General features: G+C 36.8%; 1 protein-coding gene across 1 annotated transcript in view; it reads left to right on the top strand.

Moving 5' to 3' along the window:
• The window catches only part of SNTG2 (syntrophin gamma 2), a 4,306,282-nt gene that overhangs the window by 1,303,918 nt on the left and 2,978,259 nt on the right, over positions 1-24,105 (top strand). Inside the window, exon 6 of the mRNA XM_044086780.1 lies at positions 16,823-16,914. Within this exon, the coding sequence (XP_043942715.1) occupies positions 16,823-16,914 (92 nt within the window). The remainder of the gene's footprint in view (positions 1-16,822; positions 16,915-24,105) is intronic.

The raw sequence follows: 24,105 nt of genomic DNA on the forward strand, positions 1-24,105 counted from the left end.
GTCTATATATGCACAGGGTGTTTTGAAGCAATATCTACCATTATGTTCTAGTTTTATTAAAGACACTGGTGACTTTTTGAAGAAGCGTTATGAATGCTATAGATATAGAAAAACTAATGATACATACATTTTGGTAACTTTTGACATAAATTCACTGTTTACAGTAATACCTAATGAACATGTTATAGATGCAATACGAGAATTCCTATGTGCAAAGACAAGAATGAGTGGATTAGGTATAGAAACTATATGTAGTATGATAGAAATGGTTCTAACAAATAATGTCTTTTTATTTAATAGTCACCCATACCTACAAGTTTCAGGTGTGGCCATGGGGACTTGCATGGCCAATACCTGTGCAAATATTGTCTTGAATCAATGGGAAGAGGAATACGTTTATAGTATAAAGAAGTCACATAAACATCATGTTCAGTTTTACCAGCGTTTTGTGGATGACTGTTTTTTAATATGGGGTGGAGATGCTGAGAGTTTATCAGAATTTATCCAATATTTAAATAATAGCACAACATTCCTAGAATTTAAAATGACCTACTCTGAACAACAGATAAGTTACTTGGATGTATTACTATATAGAGAAGGAGATAAGTTAGAGACTACAGTTTATAAAAAGGATGTACAAGTTAATAGATACACTCATGCTATGAGTATGCTATTAGCAGGGGAATTTAAGGAAAGGGGATACAATGAGGCCCTGATACATAATAATATACATGAAATATTGGAAGAAAGGATAAACTAGCACCAGCTGTATTTAGTGATGTTCCACAGACACATGTATGTAATAAAGAGAACAAAAATGAACTAAGATATACCACCACCCAGAATAATTTGAGCAAAGACATAGAGAAGGTAGCATGGAATAACAATCAATGTCGAAACTTATACCTATTGTAGGAGAGAAACCAGGATTTGCACGTAGGAATTGTTTAAATTTAAAGAGGGAATTATGTTATGAAGATTTTAGATTGAATAACAAGGAAGTGATAACTTCATATAAAAATGGAACTGTACAATGCTATAGTTGCTGTAAAGATACATGCAGTGATATAGAGTATAAACATCCTGTAAGTAAAGAAATATACAGGATGGAACATAATGCAACCTGTTACACTGAAATGATAGTATATCTGGCTACCTGCATGGGATGTGAAGATTTCTATGTAGGTAAGTGCTCTAGGAGCTTGAAAGATCGTATAATTGAGCACAAATCAGAGATGAGAAGAATGGTTATGACTAACACATTAGCCAAGCATCTTAAGGACAAAGGGCCAATACATAAATTTAAATTTAAAGTGCTGCAGGTATTACATATAGATATTTGAGGTGGGGACATTAATAACAGGGTAGATATAGCTGAATGTAAATGGATAACCATGTTAGATGCAGATAGATGCCCAGGACTTAATAATTTGGTTAGTATAAATCACATTTTGGTAGCTAAACAAAAACAATATAAGTGACAGTTTTGTACAAACATAAAACATGTTGGTGAAATGTTTAACATTTTATGTAAATGTTATATTTAATAATGAGTCTTTAAGTATTATAAGGTTGGTTAGTTGACTGAAATTGATTTTTTATAGGATGGTTGCGTCATGTGTTTTAACGAAATGATTAAACTGTTCAATATGGTATTAGCATACTGATGAATGGTGTTACCCAAAAACTTTATCCTATGATCTGCGAATAAACTGAGTGCTGCTTTGCTGTTTTGCTTCATTTGAGTTGGTAGTTTGGTAATTTAACAGTGAGACTTTTCTGCAGTTGGTGTATATGGGTAGTGCTGATCACATGACTAACTCCTGGGAAGTCACTGGGTTTTGGACTTTAGCCATTCCTCTCAATAGATGTTGGAACAGACTGGAGGGTGTTACTGCATCACATATGTCAGCTCATCTACACCAGTATGTCATATATGTCCACATTTTCATGGCTCCCCCGACTTTGCCAGGCTTGGTTATGCTTTTTTGCACTAATGTATTCTGAGAATACCTGTCACCAGCCAGATTGTTCCAGACTATCCATGTTTATTGCCCATATTTCTAGTCTGTTGAACAGTATCATTTTATTCCTTCCTGTGGTGAATCACTGTGATCATAATGACAGACATTACAGTTTCATAACTGACATCCTTCTGAGCATGTATACTGATACACACCCTGTTTCTGTAGCGACATTCTACATTTATACCTGCAGGATGTACATTGTGTCCCTACTGTTGGTCCATTGCCCCCCCTCCCCATTTTGCAGCCTTTGCCCAGATCTCTTGCACTTAGGGGTGGAGAGGTATGGTGCTGAATATAACTGCAGTACATGTTATGCACACATATATATATATATATATATATATATATATATAAAACACATATATTCTATATATATATATATATATATATATATATATATATATATATATATATATATAGTGTGTGTGTGTGTGTGTGTGTGTATATATATATATATATATATATATATATATGTGTGTGTGTGTGTGTGTGTGTGTGTGTGTATATATATATATCTATATATCTATATATATATATATATATATATATATATATATATATATATATTTATGCACCACGTATATTTGTATCTGTATATGTATGTATGTCTGTATATATATATATATATAGATATATCTGTATATGCATATGTATATATATATATATATATATATATATATATATATATATATATATATAATGTTAATATCTATTTATCCTTGTATAGATATATTTCTATATATATATTTTTAATATATGACTATTGATTTATTAGTATATTTCTTGTCTGATATCTACACATTATATTATTTCATGATATATATGTACATATTCTATATGTGTAATTTCATATGTACAGCTACATATATCTTATCTATACACTTTTCATATGCATTTATCACCATACACATCTATATTTGTATATTTGTATATTATAAACATACTGGTTCCACAGTGTTTGCTTCATAGTTTTTTATACCTGTATTGAATGATATATTAAAAAAAAAAAAAAAAAAAAAAAAAACCCTAATATGGCTCAGATGGAGCAGTGGTACATTGTTCTGACTATGGTGTACAGGGTCCTCAGTTCAAAACTGGACAGGGTTGATTATTTTTTGCTGGGCAGAACAAGGGGTGTTGGATACAGAGTGATTAAGGCATTTTAAGCAGTTGTAAGCAGGTTTGCACGGCGGTAAGCAATGCTAACTTCTGGTTAAATATGCTTATAAACAGTTAGCCTTAAAAGTGCTTAATCTGTGTAGGCATTGCTTAGTGCCATGCAAACAGGCTTAATCATGCTTATTACTGCTTAAAAGAGCTTACTCCTGCTTATCCCCATGCTAATTTCTTTAAAATAAATGAAAAAAGGGGTGATAGGAAAGTGGTGAAAAAGGGGGCACAAAGAGGGAAAGGCAATAAGGAAAGTAGCTAAGGATGTGCAGGATGGGTGTAGGGAAGGTCCATAGTTATCCATGTCTTCTACAGCAACAGCTGTGCATATATACTGAATTTGGAGGTATATTTGGACACTCAAACCCCTGAGAGAGGGGTGAGGACAACAATAATGTGTTGTGAAGCCAATTAGACCAGATTACGTGTCCAGTGGACATGTGTATGAAATGGACAGCAATGTATGGGGCAACATTTTTTTGGGAGGAACAGATTGCCCTTTTTTTAAGGTGAGAGTGGAATGTTGAGGAAGGACAGTAGGTATATTTGGGGAGGTAGGTTGGGTAGGAAGACAGACAAGACCGCATACAGGGGTGGTATATGACACATGTGGGGTGCAAACACCTGGTACAGAGAGGGGTGTTTGGAAATTGGAAGCACATGAGCCCCCAAATGGAAACAGTCCTCACCCATGGGCAGTCACCACTGCACCTTCATGGCCCCGAAGTTGGCTGTGCTGGCGGCTGAGCAGAAATGGGCAGGCTGACCCTCTAATTGTGCCATGCAGCCCACAAGCTGGTGTGGCAGATCTCTATACTCCTTTTGGAGCTTGCTACACAGAAAAACCCTGGATCTGACTTCGGGTTACAGGCTCCTGTCTGCGCCCACTTCTGGGGGGAACAAGCCCCATCCCCTGAGGTGGTTCTATCTGAAGCTGGTGTAGGACCAGCAGATGAGGAGGTCCTGGGGTGGGTACCAGACATGCTGGGGCCCTGTGCCACGGTCAGATGAGGTGGGAGAGGTGGGGCTGCTGGGACCGGCCTTCCCAAATGTGCTATGGTGTTACAGTTTTAGAGCATATGTGGGTTACTTATAGTCAACACAATCCAGGGTTAGTTATAACAGCATGCATAGATATTCCCATTAACCCAAAACAACAGATTTGGTACAGTTGCACAGCAAACAGAACACATGCATATATGGAACCACAGTGGCCATTAGAACGGCATGCGGGTTACATTAATAGCAAAAGACTACCAATGACAGTATTTCAACATGGAACATTAATAGAAACACATTTCGATATTTTTGAACAATAGGACTTATGTCCCAACAGTAGGTTTGGTGTAAACATACCCATTGATTTGTGTGTTTAGATTATTGTTGCAGATATGGTGGGAGGGGGGAGATGTCAGTTAACAACTTGTATATCCTTGCAGTACTCACAACTTTTATGATCATTGCTCTAATCATTATTCTACAGTTATTATTACAATACCCTATGGCCTTGGTTTAGGCAGTGGTATGTTTGTACACAGTGTATACTTCAACTGTCTTATAGCTAATTTCTACTTCTCTTACCTGGTAGACCTGTGGAGGGAATGTTTGCTAACACTACCTGACTGTTTCTACAGATATTCCCAGATTCCTAGTTAAAATTATGCACATACCTCTCAATCTCTTAATGCACAACATCTGGACAAAGCTTGACAACATCGGGGTACAAATAGGGACATATTTTGAATATTGCTCTTATAAACATTTAGACAGTTGCTAGCGTAACAGTATTTGTTTTAATATGCATTTTCTGAAGGATTTGAAGTCTGACACTCAAATGTATGTCATTATTTGGTGACTACAATCCTGAGATCATGCCAGTGATTTGCCAGGAAAAAAGAGGAACAGTCCAAAAATATGAGCCAAATATCTGGACATTCTGGGAAAATCTGTACAGTTGAGATGTATGATTATGCATACAGCTTACTATCACTCCCAGGATTCGAACCCTGTCTGTGTCTGCTAAAAATACAAGAATTTCTGTTTCATCAGATTGAGCTATTTTAGAAACCACTGTCTGTTTTTTCAGTGTTTTCTAAGTCTCTCTTGGTTGTACAATCTGGCCTTGTAAATACAACAGTCTTATACAGACATTCCTAGACATATTTTTATGTAGCACAGTGTGAGAAACATCGGTTGACACAACAGTATTATTCTGATATCATATCTTGGTGAATGCTACATGCCAGGCCATGCAATACCAGAGTAAACACAACCGGTCCAGGATTTAAAACGTTATTGCCAGGCAGTTACAGTTTTCTTATCTGAAAGACCTGTAGGGGGAATGTTTCTTAACACTACCTGACTGTTTCTACACATATTCCCAGATTCTTAGTTAAAATTATGCACATACCTCTCAATCTCTTAATGCACAAACTCTGGACAAAGCTTGACAACATGGGGGTACAAATAGGAACATATTTTGAATATTGCTCTTATAAACTTAGAGAGTTGCTAGAGTAACAGGATTTGTTTTAATATATATTTTCTGAAAGATTAGAAGTCCGAAACTCAAATGTGTCATTATTTAGTGACTACAGTTTTGAGATCATCCCAGTGATTTGCTAGGGAGAAAGAGGAACAGGCTAAAAATATGAGCCAATTATCTGGACATTCTGTGAAAATCTGTACAGTTGAGAGGTATGATTTATGCATGCAGCTTACTACCACTCCCAGGATTTGAACCATGGCTGTGTGTGCTAAAAAAGACAACAAATTCTGTTTCATCAGAGCAAGCTATTTAAAAACTGCTGTTGGTTTCTTCTGTGTTTTCTGTCTAAGTCTCCCTTGCTTGTACAATCTGATCTTGTACTTACATCAGTCTTATACAGACATTCCTAGACATATTTTTATATAGTACAGTGTGGGTAACAGTGGTTAACACAAAATTACCATTCAGAGAATGCAACACTAAATGCCATACAATACCAGAGTAAACACAACCAGTCCAGGATTTAGAACTTTATTGCTAGGCGGTTACGGTTTTATTTAACTATCACCTATATGGGACTATTGCTGTCATATTCTCTGGTTTATTCAGTACAACCCATACACAGTTTTTATACTGCCAGGTGACTTTCTACTACTTTATTTTTATTTGGTATGACTACTACAAGCAGGATTGTTAGTCACCAGCCTCACGACGCAGTCTTTGCAACCTAATGGCATGGGCTTCCTGATTCACAGCCCATTCAACTACAGATGTAATGGGAATAGAGAAATATTTAGCCATACCTATCCATCACATCCACAGGCTGGACTTTGGTAAACAGTTATTGACATGAATACTTAACACACTGCTAGAACATCACCTTTCTGCCTTGCTTCTTGGACCCACTCGTCCAAGAGCTCCCTCTTCCTCCGTTTCAAGTGGGCATAGTGGTGCCAGACCTGCTTACCAGTCTGAAGGATACCAGTGGCACTGATGAGATCACAGGCGAGACAGTCCGAGGCTTCCACTTTATATTGGGAGCCCTGGTACTGGCCCTGCAGCAGTCTCTCATCATGTTTTTTTACCAGGAGTCCCACCATGACCTTGGATTCCTGTATGCTTCAGCGCTGCGCCCAGAAGCGCATGCCCTCGCCAACACCTGCCATACTGCTTACAGTAGGAAGCTGCAACCAGTTATGAGTTGTATTCCCACCTGTGGGGTTTAAATACGGCTGATTTCCTGTCCTTTGCCGTGATTGGATGGTTTTGAATATGCTGAGCTAAGCTAAGCTACGGGCAAACCTGCTTAGCTAAGGTTGGCAGTGCTTAAAGGGGGAGTTTCAGCACTGCTTACCAATGGGCAAATCCACTTAGCTGGGCTACTCTTTGCTTAGCAGTCATATTTACACAATACTTACACCTGGTAAGCGGAGCTGTACAATGCTTAGCATTGCTTTTTTTTTTATTTTGTAGACTATCTGCTGTATGGGATTGGTTCATCATTCATTACATATTATAAATTTGTTTACTGTCCTTGACATTCCCCAATGTGCTTTCATTACATTTATTCATGTGTGACTATATTGTATGGGGCACTTCTGTTTATATGGAGGTTTCACAACTTTATTAAACTGACACCTCCCATGTGGACCTACTACAGTACTTTGGTTAACAAATATATGTTATTTAGTAACTAATTATAAAAAAAATGTTTATGTACTGCTTTCACATATAAAATGCAAATTGGATACGGTGGGGATCAAACTGGGAATGGTCGTTTGCAAATTATACAGTTTAACCACTACACTATTGCAGTACTGTTTATGCTGGATGTCTCTTGCTATTTAACTTCTTGGGCTGTTTAAGCTGGATTAAGCGTATCTAAACACCCATGCAGATACGCTTAAACTTTATTGCATGTATAAAAAAAATTATTTGTTGTGTTCTTTTATTTGGTTTACTATCAAATTTTCTAATCTAACTCCATTGACTGCACTTTGTTCAAACACAGAAAGTCAAACACGGCAATGCGGAACTCCAAAAGCCAAACTAGGAATGGGTTTTAACATGGGTCGAGATAGGTGTTCACTGATATTGCCGAACTACAAACCTCGCCCCTATCTTGTCCCATGTTAAAACCCGTTCCTAGGTTGGCTTTTGGAGTTCGGCATTGCCGTGTTCGACTTTCCGTGTTTGAACAAAGTGCAGTCGGCAGAGTTAGATTCAAAAATTTGATAGTAAACCTTTTATTTGTACTCTTCAGAATATCCATGCTAATGCTGAACCTGTTATTCTATCAACGTTCTGCTGTGTGGGATAATTGTCCCTTATGGCTTTGTCCACATTCCTTACTCTGACAGCTTGGGAGGTGTGTGCTATGTGCTTATGCTAAATCTGTTATTCTATCAAATTTGGCTTAGTTGGGACGATTGTCCCTTATGGGTTTGCCAGATTTCTTACCCTGATGGGTTGCGGGTGTCATGAACATTCTTGCTCATTCTGGTGTGCAGGGGGCATGCGTATTGTGATAGCACTGCTCTCAGACACACCCCCTGCACTCTTACACAGAACCATGTCCGTTTTATAGCATGGCAGCGCGACTTCATGAATATGCATGGCTCACTGTCATGCTGTATGGGAACGGTCCCTTCTTGCAGGAATAAGCTATTCCTGCATGGAAGTTTGCTGAATCCTGGGGTTTATGTTTCTAGTTATTACAGCTTATTAACAATTCAGTTTAATTTAACCAATACTGTGGTACAAAATCACACAGGTATAAGTCCTGATTATAAAGATAAAAGGAGAAAGAATAGATAGATAACCACAGGGCTATACATTGATTGAAATGTCTGTAGAAACTGTACTGATTATAATTTTTTAAGCTACTAAACCAAAATGAAAGGAAGAAAGCAAATTTATCCTCTGTAACATCAGCAAAGAACTTTATAGGAAGAATGTTTATGAACATTAATTGCAAACCACAAACAGATACAATATTGTTTGATTTTTCTAAGACTTTTGACATTATGCAATATAATGCTGTGACACTTTAAACACATCAGTGACACATTCTACATGTCTAAGTGATAAGGCTTAGGTCAAAGTAGTAGGTAACTTAGAAACTATGATCAAAATAATATCAAAAGGTTCTATTCAAAGGCAGCACCTTGTTTCCTTATAATAGTAATATAATATTAGAAATTTACAATGTCAAGGTATATTAATTAATTAAATTTAATTAATCAATTAACCATATGTGTATAAAATGGGTTTGACTAGTGAGGTTATTTAGTTCTGATGAAGTCTCCGTATTAACAGGGGAAGAAAGAGCTTAACTTTATTAAATGAGTTATATGTTGTTTTCATTTTTTGTGCTGAGCTTATGGTGTGACTACTACTCGCTTTTTTTGGATGTCATTTCTGTGGTTTTCTTGGTTATTTTTGGATGCCCAACCAACGTTTTTTATGGAATTGTTTGTTTTTGGCGTTTGGATGGAGTAGAGCCACACGGCTTACACACATTTGCTGAGAAGCCTTGAGGCGCATTGTCGGGTTTCCTTATGTATTTTTTTCCTGTTTTTGCTTTACATTCATCAACGTATTTATGGAAGGTACTTTTAATGACAATAATAGAGGGGAGGCTTCCCCTAATGATGTTAACACCAACGAACATCATTCTTCTCCGGTCAACCAGGATTCTCAAACTACTGAATTAACTGCAATAATAGCTATTTTATTGCAAAAAGTAGCCGACCTAAATAAGAGGATGGACTTAATACACACTCAGCGGAACAGTATAAACCCTTGTGATGTGCGAAGAAAAGATTTTAGTTTGTCCATTCCTAGGTTGGTTAATCAGGGTGATTTTACTGACATTCCACCAGAGGGCAGCATGAGACCACAAACGAACCAAGGGAATATGGCAGATAACTCAGCTAAATGCTCGTCTTTCTCTAGTTTTAGAGAAAGAATTATGAGGGAAGTTGCATTTACAGGGAATAATTCACAACAATGGAACGGACATGAACAGAAATCTTTCAACTCGACTATGAAAGATTTTGAGACCCTGCTTTTTAAGGTACGTACTCTACAATGTGATAATCTTTTCTTGCATGAGAGTATAAAGAAACAACACGTACCAAAGCGACTGAGACTTTACAAATTCCCCAATGGGATGGACAGTAAAAATTGTGATGTTACGGAATTATGTGCACTTTTTGACCAGTTTGGACTTGAGTTGATGGACTTTATTATTAGAACAAACAATAAACACATTAATAGTATGTTGGAGCAATCAGATAAAATGAATGGGATGCTTGTGAATGATTTACTGTTTGAATTTAATGGTGAACAATATGAAAAGATTTTTGAAAGGGCTGAATATAGTGTTAAAGTGAATTTGGATCATAAAAAGAAAAAAACTTTTGAGGGATGATAATGATTATGCTAAGAATCAAGTTTATATATTACCTAAGTGGTTTACTAATGTCTCTGTTGAGCTGGATGTTATGAATGTTTTACATACCGCTGACTCTAATTCACCATATAGTGATATGAATTCAGAACAAGTTGATACTGTCCAGGATGATTATGATTCTAACTTTCCACCTATTAGAAGGTCAGAACGTATTGAAAAAAGAAATAGACAACAAGGTCTTTTAGGGGAAAATGACATACCCAGACAGAACAACAGAGGGAATTACAGGGGGGGGGGGGTCAAAAACAACTACAGATAAGCACTTCCAACAAAGATACTAGTATACAGTTAACTGAAAATGGTATACGTGTTTCATTAGATGGGTTTAATATTTATAATTACACAGATTTGAAAATTGATTCTACACACTTTTCGTTATTTAAGAAAGGATTCAAGTATGTTCCAACCTTTAAAATTGAGGCAGTTGACACTATTACTGAGCTGAGACTCTACACCAGGAAATTGAATTTTAAAATTATGTTTAAAGGGGAGACAACTATTAGACAAGGGGACAAACAGAAACAGGTATTTAAAAAGAGAAGTTGTTTCAACCCACCACTTCACCCTTTAATAATGGCTTTTGAAAGAGCATGTGAGGGCGATATCCAAAATGAATTTAAGAATCATCAATGTGCCAAATGGTTTAATTTAACAAAAAATGAATACACACCTTGAAATTTTTTTAGAATTAACAGCATGTATAGGATTATGAAACCTGATAAGGGTGGGGGTGTGGTGCTTTTTTATAGCACTGATTACGTTAATGAATTAACAAAAGATTTTCAGATACTGAGAAGTATGAAATTTCATCTAGGAATGAATGTACTTTTGCACATAGGAAAATTCAGCTCTTTCTTGAAGATTCTTTATTTCAGAAAGTAATTTCCGAAGAATTATTTAATTTTTTGACAACTGAGCATCCCCTTATACCCACGCTTTTGGTATCACAAAAGTGCATAAGAGCATCCGGGAACCAACTTTTAGGGTAATAATTTCAGTCAAAAACAGTTCCACACACACATTGTGTATGTTTGTGGACAGAATTTTGAAAGAATCAGTGAAGGCTGTTGATTATTTATTGAAGGATTTCTTGGCTAAATTCAACGAAAGATGGTTTAATAAACAAATTATATTTTGTACTATAGAAGTAGTGGATTGGTTCACCTCTGTCCCCCAGAAGGAAGGTCTAGATTTATTTTATGAAGCTATTAGGGAACTAACCTCTCTTTCTAATATAATGATCACCTTTATTATGGCTGTTATGGAACACATATTGTCCAATAATTTTTTCATGTTTGAAGGAGAATTTTACAAACAGACACAGGGTGTAGCAATGGGGGCAACATGTGCCCCCATTTATGCAAATCTGGTCCTTTATTCATGGGAAAAGCAACAGATATTAACAAGCAATTATGCACAGATGTGGTTGACGTATAATCGGTTTTTGGATGACATTTTTATTCTTTGGAATGATTCAACAACCAATCTAAATAGTTTTTTTGGTTTACATAAATCATATATGTCCATTTTTCAAATTTACAGCAAATTTCTCAGAAGTGGAGATTAGTTATTTAGATGTAATGATTTCCAAGGACAAAGAAAAAGACATATTTCAATGTAGAATTTATAGGAATTTTACTTTTTCCAATAGTTATTTAGATTTTCAAAGTTGTCATCCCTTTTATACCAAAAATAATATTTATAAAGGACAGTTGGTAAGAGCAGGGAGAATGTGCTCTAACAGAGAAACATTTTTGGGAGAAGTTTTAATTATTACAGAAATGTTTAAGGTTAGTGGCTACCCTAGTAGTTTATTGAATGAGGTGGCAAAACAAGTGGTGGAAGGATGGGATATTAGATACAAGCCCCTTTTAGCTAGTGGAGAGATTATTCATAAACAAACTACTCCACTTTATTCTAAAGACGGATATACAACAAGTATGGTTATTCCTTATGGTTCAGTTGAACATTTACTTAAGGAAATTGTTATGAAAAACTGGATTATATTTAGAGGTAACACTGAAGTCTTTGATACTTTGTGTCACTTACCCAAGTCTGTCTACAAAACAGGGAAAAATTTTAAATTCCTGACTAAACATATCACTGCACCTAGGAACGTATTTTTTAAAGGGATGACCAGGTGTGGTTGTTGTAGGCAATGTCCTTTTGTTTTGAATCAAGATGTGGTGTATACAGGGGGTAATACTAAAGCTATACATTTGCAGAAGGGTAATTGTGAGACTAAAGGGGTGGTCTATGTTTCCATTTGCCAAACTTGTTCACATTTTTATATAGGCAAAACTGAGAGAAAATGTTGTACTAGAATGTATGAACACTTATATGCCATAGGCAAGGGTAACATTAATAATTCTCTTTATAAACACTCCTTGGTCTGTCAAGGGGATACTAAATTTAGTTTTGGAATTCTAGAAGTGATAAGACATAACCCAAGAGGTGGTTGGTGGGAGTTAGATGTGGATTTGAGAGAATTTTACTGGATTCTCAAATTAAATGTTTTGACAGAATCAGGAATTAATTATTTGTCTTTGTTGCCAGTTCTAAAGAAAAAAGCCCTAGCATGTTTAAATGCATTTTAAATGTGTTGTAAATGTTTTAAATGTACTTTTTAATGTATTTTAATATTACTGCATGCATTTGAATGATTTATTTAGAATGTATTCAGTACTGTATCTTGTGTAGGATTTTATAGTAGAAATTTACAATGTCAAGGTATATTAATTAATTTAATTTAAGTAATCAATTAACCATATGTGTATAAAATGGGTTTGACTAGTGAGGTTATTTAGTTCTGATGAAATCTCCATATTAACAGGGGAAGAAAGCGCTTAACTTTATTAAATTTGTTATATGTTCACTCAGTTTTCGTTTTTTGTGCTAAGCTTATGGTGTGACTACTACTCGCTTTTTTGGACATCTTTTCTATGGTTCACATTCCTTACTCTGACAGGTCGGGAGGTGTGCACTATGTGCGTATGCTAAATCTGTTATTCTATCAACATTTGGCTTGGTAGGGATGATTGTCCCATATGGGTTTGACCAGATTTCTGACCCTGATGGGTTGCGGGTGTTACGAGCATTCTTGCTCATTCTGGTGTGCAGAGGGCATGTGTATTGTGATAGCACTGCTCTCAGACACACCCCCTGCACTCATACACAGAACCATGTCCGTTTTACAGCATGGCAGTTCGACTTCATGAATATGCATGGCGCACTGTTATGCTGTACGGGAACGGTCCCTTCTGTGCGGGAATAAGCTATTCCTGCATGGAAGTTTGCTGAATCCTGTGGTTTGTTTCTAGTTATTACAGCTTATTAACAATTCAGTTTAATTTAACCATATACTGTGGCACAAAATCACACAGATATAAGTCCTGATTATAAAGATAAAAGGAGAAAGAATAGATAGATAATCACAGGGCTATACATTGATTGAAATGTCTGTAGAAACTGTACTGATTATAATTTTTTAAGCTACTAAACCAAAATGAAAGGAGGAAAGCAAATTCATCCTCTGTAACATCAGCAAAGAACTTTATAGGAAGAATGTTTATGAACATTAGGCAGCACCTTGTTTCTTTTCACACTATGGAAATGTACATCTGTGTAGAAACAAAGATTAAATACATGGATATTATCAATACTAATGAGTATAAAATCCAAACAGTGTAAATAAAGTTTCTATTAAATTAAATTAAATGAAGATCAGAAAAGAGGCCCCTTGTCAGAAAAACAGCAACTTCACTAAAAAACCTTAACGCGATTTATTGAAAGATAAAAACAAGCGTTACACATATGTAGCTTCATCAGAGGTAGAATAGTATACAGATAAAACTCTACATAAATATCCTGCAAAGCAGGAAATGACATTCAATTTCCTGAGGTTCAATTTGTTACATACTATGTTCAAGAATAATAAGCTTTCGCTCACATTCTATAACAAAATTTGAACATTGTGCAGGACCAGCTCACATAGAAGGATTGAACGTGAAATTACTTAAAATGTTATTAAAACATGTAATTAAAAACATTGACATTATTAACAATGTACATGTGGAATATCTCCTTAACAACAAAAATATTTCTAACTAAAAAGTTTATAGTTAACAATATATATTTACAAAATAGCCTACCTAGAGCATTAGAATATAAATCAATGGAACCTCACATCCTCTAATGGGGTTCGTCTTATAAAGCAGTACTGAACTTTAGTAATACAATCATGTATTGTTTTTGCCAACTCATTTTTCCTAAGGGCCCATCCTAAACATATATCATCATACCTTAGATAAAATAAAACCACCTGGTACAGGTACTTACAACTTTCTGATGTTTATGATGATATATGTTTAGGATGGGCCCTTAGGAAAAATGAGTTGGCAAAAACAATACATGATTGTATTACTAAAGTTCAGTACTGCTTTATAAGACGAACCCCATTAGAGGATGTGAGGTTCCATTGATTTATATTCTAATGCTCTAGGTAGGCTATTTTGTAAATATATATTGTTAACTATAAACTTTTTAGTTAGAAATATTTTTGTTGTTAAGGAGATATTCCACATGTACATTGTTAATAATGTCAATGTTTTTAATTACATGTTTTAATAACATTTTTTAAGTAATTTCATACGTTCAATCCTTCTATGTGAGCTGGTCCTTTGCACAATGTTCAAATTTTGTTATAGAATGTGAGCGCAGAAGCGCTATTATTCTTGAACATAGTATGTAACCAAATTGAACCTCAGGAAATTGAACAATGTCATTTCCTGCTTTGCAGGATATTTATGTAGAGTTTTTTATCTGTATACTATTCTACCTCTGATGAAGCTACATACAATTGTGGCGAAAACGCTTGTTTTTATCTTTCAATAAATCGCGTTAAGGTTTTTTAGTGGAGTTGCTGTTTTTCTGACAAGGGGCCTCTTTTCTGATCTTCATTTGTTTTTTCAACGTTTTTTGGTCTGTAAATTAAATTAAATAATTACAATTCATTATTCAGCATATCTAGCCAACATACAATATAAACTTGAATTTAAAAGAGGTCACTATGATAGGAGATTATAAACATGTTTTTGACATACAGTGTAGAATGAGTGAAGAAGACACCATTCTTGTAGAAGCATTAATAGGTTTTGCTGTGTCTTATAATGAATGCATTAACATCAGAAGAACAACAGTAATATTAAATTTCTATATCATCAAATGATGTTTGAGAATAATAAGATTATTTCTTAATGTTTTATAGGGTATACATTAATTTAATCAACTTAGCGGTAACTGAATGTCAAATTTTCCAAACCAGAATGTCGATTTTCAAAGTTGCAAACAGTCAGAATGTCATAAATAACACCGAATGCGACATTTCTGACCACTCTACCACCTAAACAAGCGGTACCATGGATCAAAAAGGCGGGAATATTGTGTGTTTCGCACATATTGCATTCAGACAAATGAGACTTTGCTGCACTGCTTTCAGTCATTTCCCGGTTGGCCATCCACCGGCTGACCAAATGAATGTATACCGTTTTATAGAGATCATAAATAGACTACAGTGGTTCTACATTGAACAGTTTTTAATCCCTAATTACGTCCATGAAAAAAAATAGCAAACTTACCTTGCAAGATCACCATATGTTAGGTCCTAGACATAGTATGATTGGTAGAAAAGAATAGGTAAATTTTTGCTTCATTAAAGAATACATAAAGTTATATACTACTACTACTACCACTGTTAATACTACTACTAATAATAATAATAATTATAATAATGTTAATAATAATAATAATACTTGTCTTTAGTAATGCAGACTTGTTGAGGAAATTTCTTCCCAGAATCTAAAAGAAATAGGAGTAAAGATATAAATGCACCATTTACTGTTAAAATAATTATATATGGTCTTTGACACTTAATAAATTAAACTATGTGATTAGAAATGTTATCAGTATGGAAGTAATCAAAACATATCTGGAGGTAAGGTTGTCCCAACTATATATAGCTGATATGCTGGAAAAATAGATGTAATAGCAATTATCTTGCACTAAGAATTAAGTAATTCCTGAATAAAAACATCTTTAAAGAATGTATCAGTTTTTAGATTTTTTTTCTAACTTAGGAGATTCAACTTGAACTAGGGCAATAGTTTGATTAAATTTACTTTATTTTATATATTTATTTAACATTTGTTTACCAGTAAGGTCCGACTTGAAACGAAGCCATATTTCAGTGGAGGCCCAGGGAAAACTGCTCCAGATGCATGCCTTTGTAAATTTCTATTTATTCTAGGTAGTTGTTTTGTGCTTTATTGAGCATACAAATATTGCTAATTTGGCAATAAAGCCTTTACATATCATTTTGCTTTATTTATTCTGTAGAAAAAGAGCAGACACTTAAAAGGCAGTTATACTCATTATGTTCATATTTAGCTGTTTATACATGTTAAACTCTATGGATTATTTACATTTACAGGTTTCATTTTTGATTCCTTTATTTTAGCACCTTTCCTTTTTCAGATTTTGGTTTTAGCACTGCTGGCTGATAACTAAAAATGTATTTATTTAAAAATATGATCTGCATGCATTCTCACAGTATTTAGAAGGATGCTATACAATAACTAGAATTATTATTACCTGTTTTTGCAGGTTCACCAGGCCCATCAAGTGACCACAGTAGTGCAGCTTCATCACCTCTTTTTGACAGTGGTTTACATCTTAATGGAAACTCCAATAATACAGTAAGTGACTTAAGGGCATTTTGTGCTTCATATTCATGTATGCGTGTCCACAGCTTTATCCATAAAGTGTACTTTACCTTATCCTCTGCATCATGTAGTAAGTTACCAATAATGGACAAGCAGTTTATTGTTACAATGGAGTTTATTTAACAACAAATTATGCAATATGATGCAGAAAATAGCAGTAAACATATTTAACTCTTTTAATGCAGTGCAGGTAAGAGGTGCAACTTTGGTCTTTCATCTGTATATAGTAATAAATGCAGAGGTAATAATTTTCATGTTATATTACTTCAGAAGATATACTTAGGACTGAACTTGTCAGCAGTGCATTTAAACAAGAATGCAGTTATTAATAATGTGTTAGGGAATGAATTTGCATATGTAAAACAGTGTTTATCAATACATAATATGTTTTACACCTGACCTGAACAACAAACAAAACACATGATACAGTTAGTGTTGCATATAATACTGACTTTACATTTATTGTGGCTTTTGAAAATAAGGAACCTAGTACATTCAGGTTATGGAAATCTTGATCAGTATTGGTACATACCAAAATGGATATGGAGAATCTATATACATTGGTAAGGTTCACATATCAAGATGCAACACTGGTCTGATGAAAAAGGTAGGAATAAATTCATAAGTCAAAGAGTCTGTGATGCCTAACTTCTCTTTTTGCCTCTAATCAAGTAAGCATGAATTATGCATGAATAAAATAAATACAGTGGAGTAAAATATTTCTAGAAAGTATATCTAATTGGTAAAACTGAATGGTATTACATGTTTGGGTCTCCATTCCCTAAAATCATTATTACTGTTGCAATCTAATCACTGAGCACATGACTTGTAGCCCTTTTCCTGAATATGGTCATGATTAAAGTTCTAATGCATTTTACACTACAGTCCTCTTTTAATCATAACTAACAGTTTACAGCTACATATTGTCCAATATGTCAGTATTATTATACTTCTTAATCAGGTTTCTGACTGTCTGTACCATCCTTTCAACCTGGCAATCTCTCTGCATATATTTTAGACTACTTTTTTGGTCTGGTCTGAACTGGTTATTGGACTGCAAACCAGTGTTTAAAGAGAAATTTTCTGGAATTTTCTATCGAGCAAAAATATTTCTAAATAGTACTTATTAGTAAGAGAAAAACTAGCAGCTGTATGATATAATCATTATGTGGCCTCTTGGCAAAACTCAGTTCACTTCTTCAGTTCAATGCTGTGTCTCAGTACTCAATGCTAGATACTTAATATTCGATGCAAATACACAATAATCATATATAGGCTGATCACAGCAATTCATACAAAGTAAATAAGCACATCCCACTCCATTTCAGACATTTTCTCCAAGAACTAATTAGAATCTCTAATACATTGCATTGTTTTATTAAAACCAAAAAAAAAGTATTGTTCAGTTAATTTCCCAACATTTTCTATAAGGCAGAGAGTATTGTTTTCCCTGGGGACCGCGATAATCCTTATGTATTTCAAATAACAATAAAATGTTGCTGGTTTAACATTTTATACCACATTTTTTCATAATTTATTATTTACCAAAAAAAGGTTAAATGAATATCTTTTCTGGCAATAAATCGTATAAATTGTTTGGGTCACCGCATAAACGTTATTGTGACCTGTTCTATAAGTTACAGTAATCTCCAAATTAGCTACACTCACATATTGGCAACGATTTAATACTAATATATTTATCCTTATCAAAAGTTTGGTAATTAAATTCTTATCATGAATTATTGTGCCTTGAATAAGTTGAAAGAAACATCTTTATTATTATTAAAGTGAAATTTTATAATATAACATGTTAGAAAAAAATCTTCACATTTTTAACAATTTCAAGAATGCAAAAATTCCCTTTAAGAAGGTGTTTTTGGTGGCAAACCAAAAGGTAGTTTTAAGTTTGAATTGCTGGAACACATCAGGGACATTAAACATTAATTGGTTGATTCAAAGATTCACAGAAACTTTATTGTCATTCAGGACCACATAAGTATAGTCTAAATGAAATTACAAATGTCAGCTCACAGGAGAAATGCAGTGCAAATAACTTAGATACAGCGGTATCGGAGAATAACATAAGAAAGAAAACAACAACACGTATGACAAGCTCACATTACATAAACACACTCAATACCCATTATCCAATGATAAATAATAAATAAATAAATACCCACAACCAAACCCCTTCATCGTTATGATAGAGAATAAATAGAGACTAGTGAATAGCAGCTGTTTAGTTACCTGAAGAAGTGCGGAGATTGTCTGCATGAAAGTGCTTACGATATCAAGTAAAAGTTTGTTTGCAAAACGTCCATTTGGTCTGCAGTTGGTACCGTGTTTTCTTTGGTTTTTGGTTTACCATAAACTTGAATATATACTTGAAAGTATGTGGCTATTCATTTTTTGAGAAGCATGAATTTTCAACCTGTGATTTGAAAGCTGCTATGCTAGAATGTGTTAGCACTGATATCAGAGATGGCAAAAGTATAAAAGATGTTTGGTATGCAAAAAAAGTATATATTGTTTTATAGTTTGACATACTAGGCCACAAGGGAGTCAAAAATGATGCTTTTTTTTTTTTTTTTTTTTTTTGCTTCTTACCACACTGGATCGTGTCAACTACCAATATAGAATATGTGCTTCTATCTTTATTGTTATTGTTACTTATATATTTTGGCAACTAGCCTGTATAAGGCCTAAACAGTTATTGAGTGATTTAACCTGTTCACTTTCAGACTACTTCAGACTCTGATTACCACAAAAAACTCAGTTCATAAAATAACACATCAAGCCATGCCCCATCTTCAAAATCAAATCTTGCACTTGGTCTTAAGCCTCTATCTATTTAAAATACATTTAAAATTAATAAGTTCATTCAAGCCTACCAAATTTGTAGCATTCAATCTGGCATGCTTTTAGCATCTTCACTCTTGACATCATAGTCTATTGCATCTAACACATAAAAATATACTTTTTAAAAACTTGTGCATTTTAAAGTTCATCTATGCAAAGCATTTTACCATTCTTCTTTTTTGAATGACAGTGCTCACACATTCTTAAATGCAGTTTCCAAATACTCCCGCCCTCATAAAATAACTTGGCAGACCAGACACTCACCCCCGGATTTACTAAGCCCTGTAGAGCGTGCAGGATTAGTCTAAGAGTTTTTCATCAATATGGCCGACGTGCGATCCAGGAACAAGCTCCCGGGATGTGCACGTGAGCTCTTAGACTAATCCTGCACGGACCAAGCTCCTGTATGCAAATTACCCTCATTTGCAGGTGAAAACCATGCAAATGAGGTTAATTTGTGATCCGGAAAGCCGGCAGCTGTCAGTGCAGGACGAGTGCAGTCTGCAGAAATGTACTCGGTTAGTAACCGAGTACATTTCTGCAAACTACAAAACGGAGCTATGACAGCTCCAAATAAAGGCTGCATATTATTGAGGAAGCATGCCAATGGCCAAGTAGAAGGCCAATGGCACTGCAAACTGTTTAAAAAAAAACTTTTATTTTTTTTCGCTGATCTCGGCTGTTTAAGCAAAGGGCAGTGGCGCGCAAACGGAATTGGGGGGAAAATAATAAAATAAACCTAAAATAAGCGTTCTAACTAGAAGCAGTATTCTGCCATGCAAGTCAGTGGCAGGCATAAGACAACCTGGCCAGTGAGTAATGGTTGCTAAGGGGGGAGGCTCAGTGTGGGACATGTAACTATGCATTAGCAGGCAATCTTATGCAAATGAGGGGAAGGATAGTGAATCCCAGATTTCCCCAGGGTGTGAGGCAGGTCCCAAGAGTGTAAGAATATAAATAGCTGGGTGCAAGACTAGGATATAGGTGACATCATGGGGGGGGTGTCAGACATACTGTAAGTGGATTGGAACCCTGTGGCTTGGGATTACTCATAGCTTAGCACAGCTAAGCTAGGGTTGTGTCTAAACCTGCCTAGCACTCTTTACAAAGTGTAAGCAGGTGTGTGCTCAGCGCACCGGGCACTGGGTTTTACAGGAAGAAAAAAGAAGTTAAACCAGGAAATAACAGGTCTTTGCACATTTGAGCACTCTGTTTGCGCGGTACACACATGGGCTTAAACAGGGAGGCAGTGAGAAGGAAAACCAGCAGTAGGAAGGTAATCAAGGAGAACTAGCTTAGCTGGCAGGTGAAATGTATCAGAATCAGCCAATTACACAGACAGCAGCCAGCCCAGCCCAGAACACTACTATAAACTAAGAAAACACCTTCCCCTCTGTTTTTTCCAGACTCTGCACCACCGGTGTAGACAAACGGGGAAATTTTTACAAACAAACCTACAAAATGAGAAGGGCTGTAGCAGGCAACCTAGAACAACATGTGCAAAAGGCTTAGGGTGGTGAGGATGTGAATGCTGCAGAACAACCCACAGTGAGGAGACGGAGAAGAGGGTAACGTACCAGGGGTTACATGAGCTGGAGATAGTGGAGCGCTATAGGGTGGACAGAGACCTCCTACAGCAAATTGTTGAACTCTGCCGGCCACACCTGACACACCAAACTGGCCTAGGGGAACCCAACCCACTGGATACCAAGATATGTGTAGGCCTAGGTATACTAGCCACAGGTACCTCCCAAAGCACAACTGGGGATATCATGGGGATCTCACACACATCAGCATCCAGAGTATTCCACCAGTTCCTGGATGCCATGTCAGCACATGCCAGTGAGCACGTATATTTCCTCAACACACATGAGGTGTTGACCAGCATTATACATCTCTTCCACCAAATAGCAGAATACCCTGGGGTAGTGGATGCCATAGATTGCACACACATACACATCAAACCCAGTGGGCAGGGTAGGGCCTACATCAACCACAGGGGCATCATCTCCATCAACTGCCAGGTCGTATTTGATGCCCAGGGCATTATAATGAATGTGCGTGCTGGCTTCCCGGGAAGCTATGAAGATTCACACATATGGCATCTGACACAGCTGTACCATAGATTTGACAATGTGTACATCCCCTATGGTCACCTAGTGGGGGATGCTGAGTACCCACTGGAGCCGTGGCTGATGGCACCCATCAGAAATGCACACTCACCTGAACAACAATCCCATAATGAGGCACGCGCATAGGCCAGACATATAATAGGGCATGTGTTTGGGATGCTCAGGTCACAGTTCCAGTGTCTGGACACATCCGGTGGAGCCTTGCAGTATTCATCAGCTGTATGTACCCAAATTGTTACGGTATGTGCTATGCTACACAATATGATCCTGCAGAAACAGCTGCAGCAGGAACAGCATGGGACAGGGCCACACAGCCCCCCACCAATGCCAAGGCCTGTATAGGCACAGAGTGACTCAGTGGAGGAACAACCTGAGCCTGCCCCAGTAGGCAGAAGGAGGCACGCCCATTATGCCCTGTCCTTGGCAAAGAGGCAATGCATAGCATATGCACTGACACAGTAGGGACCCAGGGAATGACACCTCTCTCTGACTCACACAGACAGTAAAAGGGATGCCAAACATGACCCTACCTGTGCACAACCCTGTATAGGGAGTGTACTATGTGTATCCGACATAGGCAGCCCTCTCGCATCATCCTCAAGTCTGGCACACCCTCAAGGTAAGTCAATCAACCTACCAATTGCCAAATGGAGTAGAATGTGTTGTTACCTGTAGCTATGGTATGGATGTGAGCATGCAAGGGAATTGGGTGGTCGAATGTTATGGCAGCAGACAGTAGACAACCATAGTGGCACCATGGCATCTGTAACGCATACTGGAGTCACCATAGTAGCCAGTACTACACAGGGTGACAAAACTCACTGCAGGAAATGGGCTGAGTGACATTTTTGTCCATAAGACCCACACATGCCAGTCAGGAAGGTTCACATACTCAACAACAGTCTCAGACAGCAGAACATGTGTAGACAAACACAAACAACTGCTGTACTGTGGTCTGTGAATAACCCCTATGGGTAACCCCTCCCCCAGGCCTACACAGGCAGACTACTGCAGGCCAGGCAGTTGGATGCAAGTTGTGAAGGCTAGGAAGTCAGAAACTAATATGTAGGTAATTAAAGCTAAGATCTGTAGTACACTGGTATGCCTCTAGCCAGCACGATAGGTAAGACTACAGACTGAAATGGAGTATCTGACATACCAGTACAGTCCTAGCAAATGTGTACAAGTATCAGGTGTGCCTCCCTATCCTACATGTGTCCCCCCATTCCTGTGTAGAAATGTAGAAACAGTCAGGTGTCCCCCTCCGCTATGCAGAAATGTAGCAACAGTCAATGCCAAATGACCAATGGCTACCCTCCAGACACAGCATGCTACCTGTCGGTGTACAGCACAAAGGTCATCACCGCAGTACAAACTACCTGGACTTGATCCACACATGCAATACAGATGGCCATACTGGGCATGCTCACACACTTAGAGGAATGAAGGCAATGTCAGTTAACAACATACTGAAAGGTCATACTGGGCATACTCACACACTTAAACACATGAAGGCCATGTCTGCAAACACCAGTGGACCAGACATATCTGGCAGTCGCAGTTCTTAGTGCAGACACATGTCAGTATGCACCACTCCTGCCTTTCACACACAGTGGATAGGAATACAGACACATATGTAAGGACAACACACTATAATAAGCCAAAGGTAGACAGACATAGATGTGTGGAAGAGGGTGACAGTGACAAGGAGCCATCTGGGCCTGTCCCACCCAGCACAGAGCCAAAGGGCCCCAAACACATGAGGTGCAGATGTCACTCACTGCAGATACTAGCCACCAGTATCTGTCAGCATGACAGACTATGTGGTGCATGTGCCAGCTGTGCAACATCACTGTACAAGGAAGTAGTCATCTAGTAGCTGTATACATGTACAGTGACATATGATCCCGTGTGTGCCTGCATGTGGCATGTCAACCCCTACATGAATGGGTTATGGCCCATGAACACACCGCACTCCCCATAGCAGTATTATGACAAGCCTGCTGAGGTCATCCAATGTAAAATGCACCTTTGGGAGAGCTATACCTCTGAAATCTCCATGGCGCGTCCCATAACTAAATACTGCTGTAGTGATAAACTAGTTAGGTAGTAGTTCTAACTCCAGACTTGGCAATTGTGCGAGTCTGTGTTTGTGTGTGTGTCTGTCTGTCTC

The sequence above is a fragment of the Protopterus annectens genome, chromosome 1.part1 (assembly GCF_019279795.1).
Source record: "Protopterus annectens isolate FY-2018-M chromosome 1.part1, PAN1.0, whole genome shotgun sequence".
Taxonomy (NCBI): Eukaryota; Metazoa; Chordata; order Ceratodontiformes; family Protopteridae; genus Protopterus; species Protopterus annectens.